Source organism: Notolepis coatsorum (assembly GCF_963971535.1).
Source record: "Notolepis coatsorum genome assembly, chromosome: 14".
Classification (NCBI taxonomy): Eukaryota; Metazoa; Chordata; class Actinopteri; order Aulopiformes; family Paralepididae; genus Notolepis; species Notolepis coatsorum.
The window spans coordinates 44,366,997-44,379,904 of NC_140178.1; the positions used below are offsets into that span (position 1 = coordinate 44,366,997).

Sequence of the window (12,908 nt, forward strand, 5' to 3'; positions counted from 1 at the left end):
TTAACTTATGATAGGATAGCTAACGTTAACATAGTCTACACAGGTTAACAAACAACGTTAGCTTATTAAAAGTAATTTAGAAATGACAATGGTTGAACTTGACTATGGCAATTATAACAAGTAAGTTAGTAAGCTAAAGCTAGCTAACTTTATATTAGCTATAAAAAACGAGCCTTAGTTTACAGCAGAAACCACTCAGCCTACTAAAGGTTAACGTACCTCACCTGACGTTTATTACACACTCGTCGTTTTCTTATTTAACTCTAGCCACATCTTGCAAATCTTTCTGAACAGGTGAAGCAGAAAGATGACGAGCGTGGACATTGTTTGTGACAAGTTCCACTTCAGACATGACACGAAGTGGACCGGGAGACTGGGGCCCCCAGGTGGCGGTGGGGTGATGCTGTGTGTCGCCTGTGTGATTGAGATGATGGAGAGCAATGATGTTTCGGTAGGGCTTGTTACATTGATGATGACCGTTCATTATATCACTATGACTAGCAAGTGAAATATTTAGGCTACACCTTGTACCTACAGTACTACAGGCTGAGGATAATCCCCCAGCCTGGTTTGTTTAGACTGTTTTACAGTAGCTACATATGATCAGAAAGCCTTAAGGCACTTAGCAAGACCATTTCAATAATCCCCCCTATGTTTTACTGCCTCTCTGTATGACTTTACAGTCAGTGAGGAAGTCTGTTGCCCTGTGTAGCGTCAGCGAGGTGCTGAAGTGCTCTCCTGGAGTTCTGAGGGACCTGCTGCAGCAGGACGATAGAGTTTGCCTGCATTTCACTGTTGTTCTACTGGGTAAGAGGCTGATGAATGAGAGGATACGTTTCTTTACTGGTAAAATTGGTATGAAAAAATTATATTGTTATAACCATATCATAGGATTATGAGCAAGTCTGTCAGCACTTCATTGCTTCATTACTTGCTAAGAAGGGACTGTTGAATGTCGTTTGCAATCAATTTGCCTGGTTAAATAAGGTTTAATACATTTACACATATTTTATACACGTTTTTCAGTCTCAGATATGTTGTATCGGTGTCTGCAGTTGGTCAGTTCTGGGTAAAGGCCAATTACTTTGCTAGAGCTCAACATAGACTCAGAAGGGGACGACAATGGCTCAGGAGGTGGAGCAGTCGTCTGGTAATCCGGAGGTTCCTGCTTCGATTCCCGCTCCTCCCGGGCAGCGTGTCATTGTAAAGCGCTTTGGATAAAAGCGCTATATAAATGCAGTCATTTACCATTTACCATTTACTCCGAACATATTCATCATGCATCTACAACATCATCTACTGTACAACATCACTGTGATTTTAATTCCAAGAGATGAGTTTGAATGAGTGCCCGTCTCTACCTAATAATAATAATAATGCAGGACTTTTTTTTAGAAGTCTTTATTCGGCATGCAGGACACACATGCAATGGGCGCCACACACACACAGGAACACACACATGTTTGATTGAGTCTCTGCGCTTGAGTCTCTGTGCTTGACCCATCCCGTCGTCCTTCCCCCCAAGGCCCAAGGGCAGCCGGGAGCAGATAGGATGTCGGCGAGGTACCGCCCCTGGGGACCAATCCAAGTGTTCCTGCCCATCTTTGTCAGGGACGCGACAGCGTTAGCGATCTGTTTGTGCATGTTTTTCCATTGGGTTTCTCTTCTCGGGGGGAAACCCTTGCGAGCACAGGGAGAACATGCAAACTCCACACAGAAAGGCCTGGGAGATACCCCACCTGTGTCTAGTCCAGCTGTCTACCTGTCTCTCCAATCTCCAGTGAGTAACCATTAGTAGTCTGAAAAGTGTGCTTTTGCCTTTTTAGAGTCTTCACCCTCCATCCTTGTACAAAACCCCAAGTCACAAAAAACAGAGGACCCTGGACAAGTTCAGGCTACTGTCAATCTGCTAAGCTTTACATAAGATAATATGTCAGTATCTGCCTGCAATGTACTGCTTGACTATCAAGTTGCATGACTTTAGCATGTTGCTGTTAGTTTTAATATTTATAATGGTTGTCAGAAAACAAAATTAAATAGGAAAAGGCTAAGAAGATTGTGATTCCTTACCCCCCCTCCTAGGATCCTTTCCCCCTATAAGCTACGTTTTGGGTTTGGTGGATTGGTGGTCGTCTGGTAACCTAATACTGTACATCAGACCGGCATTGTGTCATCAGCACTGCGAGGAGATCGACATGCCTCTTTTTTAGGGGAAATAACAGGGTTTGTTCACAATCTACAACTTGTAAATATACAACTTGTAAATGTAAACACATGTAAATCATGCAGAAGTCTATCAAGTCCCAAAAATAGTAATTAAACTTTTCACCCAAAAGTAAAAGAAAAAACATATTTTCTCCCCTTACCCTTCTTATATATCCATCCAGATTGTTTTGGTGTGATTTGCTTAGTTTTGGAGATATCTGCCCTAGAGATATCTGCCTTTACTCCAATACAATGGAGCTGAATGATACTCGGTTTGTGGTGCTCAAAGCACCAGAAAAACTACAATTGAAAAATTCAACAGCAATGTCGCTTTCCAGAAACCATGACATGATCATACATTAATGTCTCCCAGTTTTCTGATGATACTGACCCATCCTTTTATACTAGAATGTTTCTATGATGACACTGATCCATCCTCTTATTACTCTAGATTGTTTCTATGACGACAATGACCCATCCTCTTTATTATTCTAGTTGCAGTGTTTGCTAATATCACTAGCTGACAGGAAAGAAACGTGGGGTCAGCTATACCCTAGCAATGCAATTCCACTGAAAAGATCTAGTACTACAGTCGTGAATTGGCTTTCCCTGCACTGAGAGACTGACTGATCCAGTGAAACCAAACATGACAATAAGGGGCATCCTGGTAGCTCCACAGGCTGAGGCTAGAGCACATACTACAGTATGTACTTGTGACGTCAGACTGGATTCAGACTTGTTACCTTTATTGTACGTCACAAGTTTGTGTCTGGTGTTTCTCTCTCTCTCTCTCTCTCTCTCTCTCTCTCTCTCTCTCTCTCTCTCTCTCTCTCTCTCTCTCTCTCTCTCTCTCTCTCTCTCTCTCTCTCTCTCTCTCTCTCTCTCTCTCTCTCTCTCTCTCTCTCTCTCTCTCTCTCTCTCTCTCTCTCTCTCTCTCTCTCTCTCTCTCTCTCTCTCTCTCTCTCTCTCTGTATGCTGTCTCTATGTGTTCGGGAGACTCAGGTGCATAAAAACCTGATTATGATCATGTCTCTGCCACAACCACAGTGCGAGCTGTGAGTGAATTACAAGGGGAGCATTATGGCAGGAGACTTATTTTCTGAAAAAGAATGAGGCGCCGGCAAAGTGGCAATTTGTCAAAGTAAAATACCCGGAAGCCTAATGAAAATAAAATACATTTCCTTTTAACAACTTTATTCTTTCTTTGTGATTCAGATTCAGATTCCTTTAATGAGCCAGTGTAAACACATTGGTAATTGTTACGGCAATTACAGTAAATGCATTTTTACATAGATCTTTTTTCCACATAACAAACAGCAACAACAGACACAGGACAAAGACAGTGCAGTGAGGGATTAATCATTTGAATAAATATATATATATAAAGTGTATACAGTGTAATGATCCACGGCCAGGTACCGGTCCGCGACCCGATGGTTGGGGACCTCTGCTATAGAGCCTTCTCTCTATACTCCGTTATGCACTAGTTTGGAGCGCATGCTGAAGTACCGTACTTTTCGGACTATAAGCCGCGGCTTTTTCCCCCATTTTTCGACCCTGCGGCTTATATAACGGTGCGGCTTATGTGGACAAAACCCGAAAATCGAAATATTGCTTTTTTTACTGCATTGAAATGTTATTTATCTGTTCCCTTATTTACTTAATACAACTTGTAAATGAGTTAATTCTTGTTATTTGTCCGACAGTATTGTGTCCCAATGGGAGTCATTCTCTGTAGAGGTGGGAGTCATTCTCTGTAGAGGTGGGAGTCATTCTCTGTAGAGGTGGGAGTCATTCTCTGTAGAGGTGGGAGTCATTCTCTGTAGAGGTGGGAGTCATTCTCTGTCGAGGTGGGAGTCATTCTCTGTAGAGGTGGGAGTCATTCTCTGTAGAGGTGGGAACTTAAAGCTCAATATAAGAACGGCCATGCACCACCACCCACAGAATCGTGAAAGAGCAATCAATCTGTCAATCCTTTCCGTGTCCGGGCCGGGTGAGGTTTCCCGTGTTGAGTCAAATTAAGCCGCAGGCTCCACTCCTTACATATGGTAATTAAACATTAAAACACATGCAGCTTATAGTCCAGTGCGGCTTATATATGTACACATCATTCAATTTAGCTGCTGCGGCTTATAGTTAGGTGCGGCTTATAGTGCAAAAAGTACGGGGTAGATTATTCAATGCGACTGCCAGCCAGCAGGAGAAATACAATTTCAATTGTGACGGAGAGAAGATCATCTCCCGATTCAGATACAATTGAACACAAACGGTTGCAAAGATATTAATTAGGGATGCTCGATATTGGCTTTTTTACCTATACCGATATTGTCCAACTCTTAATTTCCGATACCAATATCAACCGATACCGATATATGCAGGGTTTCCCCCCCCAAAAAACTGATAATTTCAGGTAATTAACATTACATATCTCTTGTTGTGGAATTAACACAACATTATGCATACTTTTGACAATAAATAAAATCTGAATTTGTTCTTACTTGCTTGCCTGGGTAAATAAAGTTTATAGAAATGTAAAAAAAAATATATATATATTATTATTATTATTTTTTGTTAAACCGATACCGTTATTTTCCGATATCACATTTTAATGCCAATATCGGCCGATAATATCGGTAGGCCGATAATATTGGACATCCCTAATATTAATGTTTCTCGGCATATTTTCATACCGCCAACAAAGTAGCCTATTGGGCCCGTTGTTTCGGAATGGATTTTGGTGCGTCTCCTCTCCTCTCATTTCAACGCAGGAGATGCTGGGTTCGAGCCCAGCTCTCGGCGTTGCTACCAGCTTGGCTGGTCGTTCATACTAACACAATTGGCAGTGTTAGGGGTGGGAAAGCTGGTGGGTGGGGATTGGACGTTGTGGACAGCGACTCCTACAGGTCGGTTGGTGCGCCTGTACAGCAGAATCAGGAAGCAGCAGGGGCAGCGTGAGCCTCCCACGCGTTACTCCTCGCCACTGGGAGATCGCACTGTACAGGTGAAAAGATGCGACAGCTGCCTCCTTGTGTACCGGAGGGGACACGTGATGCAAGGCTTGGTCCTCACTGCAGCCGACCAGTGGGAGACATAGTCTAGCAACGTTTGAGACAGGGGAGGGGAGAATTGAAGGGAGAATTGGCGAGGCGAAATTGGGATGGGAGAAAAATAGAAAAATAAGGAGAAAAAGTGGATAAAAAAAAACATTGCCAATATCTCCATTTCAACCTATTTCTGAATTGCGCAAAATGTTCTCGACAGTACTGAACCAGAACAACTATTTAGGCATGATTAAAAACGATGGTTCGAACGTCCGTTCAAAAAAACCTGGCGAAGTTCGAATCCCAAAAACAGGCTTTGGGGACAGCTGAGGACACACACAACATATTTGGTTATCACAATATAAAGTATTACTACAGTATTGCTACAGTATTATACCTATAATCATATTATCACAGTGCTGATGTAATGAGACACTCAGGGAGTTTGCTTGCACCACTGTGATGGTGTTATTACATATTTTATTTAAAGATAGGATACACACCCATGTAAACTAGTTTGAACAAGCTACACACCACACAGACCGCAGGCTGTGTACTTCCCACCTTCTCTGTTACTACATTCCACTGTGAAGTTGTTTATACTTGACCTGACAAATATTCACCTAGCTTGAAACGTCTCAAAATTGATCAACACAGTTTAGTCTGCAGGCTTTCCCCCCCTTATTTATAAAAAATGCTTACAATTTCATACATCTTTTGGGGGAAGATGGTAAAGGGAAGGAGCTGTGATCGACTTGAAAAGGCACTACAATAAAGATTACAGCTTTAGAAAGGGATGCTGCATTTCCTATTTTTTTTTACCTCATAGCAAAATAAATCCAGAACTCCCTAATAAATAACCTTTTACCATTTCCAATTCCAATTCTGTCATTGTATTCCAGTGCAGATTTTGAGATTGAAGTCGTTTTCTTTTTTTCCTTACATCCTGGCTCTAACCATATAACACTGTTTGGAATATCTGTCATTATAGCCACACCACCAGTACGAATGTCTTTGCTTTCAAGTCATTTCAATGGAGAGACATGCAGACCAGACATGCAGACCAGCTAGGGCTGGTACTCGACTCAGAATCTTCTCAGTCCAATCAGATTTGGCTGTTCAATACAACAATTCAACAATTCTTTATTTTATTCTTATAGATTATCTGGCAATCAGAAAATGCACAGGCATGAGTTTCAGCACGAGTCTGACCACATTAACATAGTCAACTGCAACAGAGTCATGGGGACAAGGGGATATTGAGCATTTAAAAATCAATAAAAGACAGCTGCATTAAATACACTTTAGTCATATTCATTATGTCAGAAAGACCACCCGCAGGCTAAACATAATAGGCTACCGCAGACCTCTGCTGCTGTCCTAGGTCCTGAAACAACAGAGTGCAATCCATTCAAATTACCATTTTAAGGACATTTTAGTTTACTCTGGATTTTGGAATAGACATCTTTAAAGACAGAGGGCTAACACAACATATTATAAAATAGATCTATCCATATGATTAAGATGTTAAGATGGGGGGTGGTGTCTAATGAGGTTAGGGCTAAGGTAGAGAGGTGGGTTTATACATGAGATGCCAAGTTTTTAGGGAGTCCCCCGGTTGTGAATGTATTTAGCTTCACAAGTTCAACCCACACAAATGACAATAGATACAAAGGATAAGTTTAGCGGATTCCATAGAAATCTGTAGTTTATTAGCAATGATGCAACAGCCTGATGCAGGCGGCTTGGGGAGGATGCATATGGACAGGTGCGCTCAGCGGGGATTGGATGAGGGAAAAGAAAGGAAAGCGGACCTTTCACAAGAGCGCTCGTCTCTAAGCACTAGAATAGGCTCTGAAAGGGGGACGAGACTCCGTTAGCCTACGACCAGCCTCCCGACAGAGTGGCCTCCAGAGGGGGGAAAGATCACATTGGCCCGTGATAGACTCCACTCGGTGGAGTGGCCTCAGTGGGGGAGCTGAGTGCTTGCCTGATAGAGGTAGATGCTATATATAATTCTATGGGAAAGAGACCCCATTCCGGGGGGAAGCAAAAACCCAGATATCCCAAGCCAATAGGGAATCCCTGGGAAAAATTCTTCCCGATCCCCTAAAAGGGAGATTGAGCTGAGCTCCGGGAATGTGGCCTTTAGCCTTTAGGGGGGGGGGGGTCTTTTGGAATTGGATTGGTCTGAATAGGATGACAAGAAACTTAAGCATAATATAGAAAATACATCACTGCCTACAAGATACAACCACGACAGTCTAGATTACCTTGGATAAACTCTAAAATAATGCAACTAGGCTCTCCCATAAAGTATACAGGGCCTCAAAAACAGAGGATAATGAAACACTTTTTATAGAGTTTAGAAATATATGTGCTACCGAAATACACAAAAATGGTTTACTTTAAAAACCAAATCATGGGCGCCCAAGTGGCGAACCACGTAACGTGCTGTGTCGCGGCACGGCCGACCCGGATTCGATTCCCGGACCCGGCGTTCTTTGCTGAATGTCTTCCCCTGCTCCGTCTCCCATTCTTCCTCTCTCTCTCTCTCTACCGGACTGCCCGGTAGTAAAACCAATAAAAATCGACCAAAAACATAAAAAAAAATGTTTAAGCAATATCCTTGCAGCAATATCTAAAAGAAAATAGACAATTCTGATGAAATAGGACCATGACAATTGTATTACAAGATAAAGATGTAAAAAAAGACAACATATCACAATGTAGGCCTAATTTGCACTGGATACCGTTATACTGTCAAAACTAAGGAAACTATTGTGATATGATATTTTGGTCATATCGCCCAGCCCTACACTCCTGCCAGCAAATGTTCTCTGCCACCCGCAAACTCAAAGCACTTTCTGATGCCCCCACCTTCTGTTGTTGCTTTACAAAAGCATTCAACCCGTTCTCCTCTACTGTTCCCCCTGTTTCTTCACCATGTTAACGGCCTCCAATTGGAACAAATCGTATGCATCACTCACAAAATGCCTCTGAAACACTTCAACAGCAAAGCCATTACAGGCAGAGCACACACACCACAGCACATGACTCCAGGCACCCCCTCTACCCATTCCTCACAGCTCACACTGCTTCCATCTGGTCGCAGATGCAGATCCCTGGTCTGGAAACGGGCATGCTATGGCAGGGGTTTTGTCCCCTCTGCCATAGCATCACTAAACAAAATACCCCGGTAACCGTCATGTGTATACTGTATATAGGTATGTGTGTATAAATGTGAATGTGTCCTGTATGGATGTCTTTCATGTAGATATGTTGTGGATGTGTACTGTTTACAATATCTGAAAAAACTAAACAAAGAAAAAATCCTTCTTACTGTCTTTTACTACTACTATGTACTATACTACTATACCTATACTACCACCTGCTATGCTACTATGTCTATACTACTATGCACTCAGAGTGAAGCACTCAAGTTCGGCACTGCTAGATGAACAATATAACTTACCCTTAGCCGCCAGAGGTGTTCCCTGCTGATTTCTTGTACACAATTTGTAAGTCGCTTTGCATAAAAGCGACAGCTAAATGTAAATGTATTTATGTGAGGCTCTGTACAGACTATTATCTAATATCTTATCTATCTTATCATCAGAAAATCACTGGCTAAGCTACTGTAAGCTTTAAGCTACTGTATCCCTCCCATTAACCCAGAGGTAGACACTATAACATCTCTGCCTTTCCCAGACTTCTTTTTCAGTATCCCTTTTTCAGATACCTCTTCTTTTGACGCTCCTCTGCTGCCTATATCGCAGCACATTGAATCATATATGAGTCTGTTGCCTTCTCCTCCCCAGGAATGCTTCACATAATGGAGAACCCGGCGACCCTGGAGCAGGTCATACAAGGTGAGAAGAACATGCAACTTTTGTGTTTGTGATAATACAGACAGACACACACACAAGTGCCCACACCAGGGTGTCCGCGGATCCTTAAAAAGTCTTAAAAGGTCTTAAATTTGTTTATCAATAATTAAGGCCTTAGTTTGTCTTAAAATGTCTTAAATCCATTTTCAGAGGTCTTAAAAATGTCATAGAAAGGAAAGATAAAATGCCATGTCATCTTATGTTTTATTATGAAATCTGGGGGAAAACGGTTAACGGGAGATAAAGTTTGACTTTTCATTGACCGTGTTGTAGAATCACGCAGACTGGAATGGGGCGGAACCAACACAACTCCTTGTGTAATGTGTTGGCCGGGGAACCATTTCAGCAACGGAGTCTAGCTAACGTTAGCGAGGCGAAGCGATAACGCTAACGTTACGTTTAGTTTAGTTTAGTTTAGCATTTGCACTCGTTAATATGGGAAAGTGCCAATTTAACGAGAACTGGCTCGACAATCCACTGTTTGCGCGATGGTTGGTCCCAGTCAAATACCATTACAAGCCCCGCTGCAACAACAAAAAAAGAGCAGTCGCGTCGCACATGCTGAGCGCTCTGCAAAAACCGCCTGCAAACTACTATTTCGCATTTATTTTCGGCCCAGCCTGCCTCCACACCAGCTGCGCCATCTCAGGTAGGACTATAACATCTGCACCAACAGAAGTCCGGATAACATTCGGCTCCACGACAAAGCTTGAAGCTGAGGTCTTAACTTGAAAATAATCTATTCACGGATGTAAACAAGGACACGTTTGTGTTTATGTTCGATGAGAGCTTCACCCACTATGTATTTCTTCCTCCCACCCACCCCTCCTAATGTACAGTATCCTCCCATGTATGTTAGGATCTATGGGTAACAGTACTGTATATTTGCATATCGTATATGTCACAAATGTAACTGTACAGTACTATATACCTGTATGTCCCTATGCCATAAATGTCATGTATGTTGAGTATGTCATAAATGTCACTATGAATTGAAAATGGGGGACCCTGATGTAAACAAGACAAACGTCTTTCTCTGGTCTGCATCCCCTTAACAATTGTGTGTATTGAGCCGTACTGTATTGTACCCATTCTGCAATCTGTTAAACAAAGTATTCATTCATTCAACCAAAACCACAAAAACAAAACAACTGGATGAATGAATGAAAACTTTATTTAACAGATTGCAGAATGGGTACAATACAGTACGGCTCAATACACACAATTGTTAAGGGGATGCAGACCAGAGAAAGATGTGTGTCTTGTTTACATCAGGGTCCCCCATTTTCAATTATAGTGACATGACATTTATGACATACTCAACATACATGACATCATGACATTTATGGCATAGGGACATACATGACATACAGGTATACTATATAGTACTGTAGTGTTACAATTGTGACATATACGATATGCAAATATACAGTACTGTTACCCGGAGATCCTAACAGAAAATATATACATATGATGGGGAGGAGACTGTACATTAGGAGAGGGGGGGGGGGTTGGACATTTACAGTGTCCAGTTTCTAATTGCAGCCTCCCGTAGGTGCTCTTTAAGAGCGGTTTTGAATGTGGGCAGGGGTAAAGTGGGTTTTAGGAGTGAGGTTAAGCAGTAGTCTGACCAGTTTGTTTTGTGATGTTTGTAATCTTGTTTTTAGTGCCTTTGAGGTGCTTTGGTACCATGAGGTGCAAGCATAGTCGTAGCACCCTTGAATGAGTGCTCCTGCCAGAGTCTTCAGGGTATTCTTGTTTACCAGTGAGGAGATCCGGTACAAGAATCTTGTTTGTTGGTTGACTTTTTTGATACCCTGGGGAGGGTGGTAATAGTTATGTGTTCTGACAGTGGCTGTTGCACTTGCTGCTTGGCCCCTGGTATATTTTGTATAGCTATATTTGCTATTTATGTTTGGTCACCCCTTTGTTGAAATTCATCCAATCCAATTACTCCTTTAAGTTCAAGATTTTTAAGTTTCCAAGTTATGTTTTAATAAACATCTTTGGACCAATGTGTCCCTAAACTTAAACTAATTGGTGTTGTTGCATGAATTTTGTTATTGTGAAATTGGTATTAAATTTAATTCTGAGTGGCATTAAAAAGTCTTAAAAAGCATTAAATCTGACTAAACCTGCAGATACCCTGCCACACACATATATACATACACACATGCACGCACACACACACACACAACACACACACACACACACACACACACACACACACACACACACACAACCACGTAAACACACAACACTCAAATGCGCACACACAGAGACACAGTAACACAGACTCTCTGTGTTTGTGATGATACAGACAGGTGTTTTGACACTGTTTGTGATAATACAGACAGGTGTTTTGACCCTGGGTTGATAATACAGACAGGTGTTTTGACCCTGGGTTGATAATACAGACAGATGTTTTGTCACTGTGTGATAATGACAGGTGTTTTGACCCTGATAATACAGACATGTGTTTTGACACTGTTAATAATACAGACAGGTGTTTTGACCCTGGGTTGATAATACAGACAGGTGTTTTGACCCTGATAATACAGACATGTGTTTTGACACTGTTTATAATACAGACAGGTGTTTTGACCCTGGGTTGATAATACAGACAGGTGCTTTGACCCTGGGTTGATAATACAGACAGGTGTTTTGACCCTGGGTTGATGATACAGACAGGTGTTTTGACCCTGGGTTGATAATACAGACAGGTGTTTACTGTTTTGACCCTGGGTTGATAATACAGACAGGTGTTTTGACCCTGGGTTGACGAAACTGTATCACTTCCCTATCCTGTCTTTTGAAGCTTTTGACCCCCTTTTCACTGGATTGCATAATGATATCACTTTCACTGCAACATTGCACCGAGTTGAAGTACCTACCTATCCCGCTGTATATTTAGTGAGCAACAGAGGCCTTGCACAGAATGTTTGTGTAGCTCTCTTTTTTCCAACATGGATGTCTGTAACCACTGATAAAACAAATCCTAATTTCTGTGCAGTGGGTAAAACATTAACATTTTGTTTAGGGCTGGGCGATATGACGATATTATATAAATATCGGGTACAGTTCATTAACGATACACTTTTTAAACGTATCGTGGATATCGTGATGTTTTGCCCAAGAGGATTGTGTCGCGTCAATTTGGTCCACACCCGTTCAAACTTTTGAACAACGCTGTCCCCACACACACACTACTGCATCAAAGTTACTACTTATGATTAACAAAAGCATTCGTTTTGTGGCATTAACGTTATATAGTTACACGTTCAATAACATCAGCGTATGACATAGCAACGTCCGAGGACGACATAGATAGATAGCAAGCATTACGCGTTCATATCTCAGCCCGTGAGGTTCTGCGGTCTGTTAATAAAGTTTTCAATCAGACAGATGTATGGAAAGGCTTTTATTTATTATAACATTCGTTGCAGTAAAATCATTATGCCTCGTTTAGTACTCCTGCGGAGCGCTGGTAGCCTGCTCCGTGGGCCGCGGGGAGCTAATGTTATTAGCCACGGTAGGTTTGTTGTGGTCTTCTGTCTGTGTAGATCAATGGCGGATTTACCGGAAGTTAAAAACGAATAAGCGATTGCCGATTGGTGCTAAGAACAGCAGGGCGGGTGCAAGCGGTGTGACGTAATTGGCAGACTCGACTGTCAATCAAAATTATTCTGTTTGCCGTCAGAATGAATGAATGAATGAAAACTTTATTAACAGATTGCAGAATGGGTACAATACAGTACAGCTGAATACAACA

At 41.9% G+C, this 12,908-nt stretch overlaps 1 protein-coding gene across 1 annotated transcript in view; it reads left to right on the plus strand.

The window, feature by feature from the left end:
• Positions 1-307: 307 nt before the first annotated feature.
• mei1 (meiotic double-stranded break formation protein 1) overlaps positions 308-12,908 on the plus strand; it is a gene marked incomplete at both ends in the record, with an annotated part of 379,667 nt that continues 367,066 nt past the window's right edge. Inside the window, 3 exons of the mRNA XM_084329092.1 lie at positions 308-451; positions 684-807; positions 9,068-9,118. Coding sequence (XP_084185218.1) covers positions 308-451; positions 684-807; positions 9,068-9,118 — 319 coding nt within the window. The remainder of the gene's footprint in view (positions 452-683; positions 808-9,067; positions 9,119-12,908) is intronic.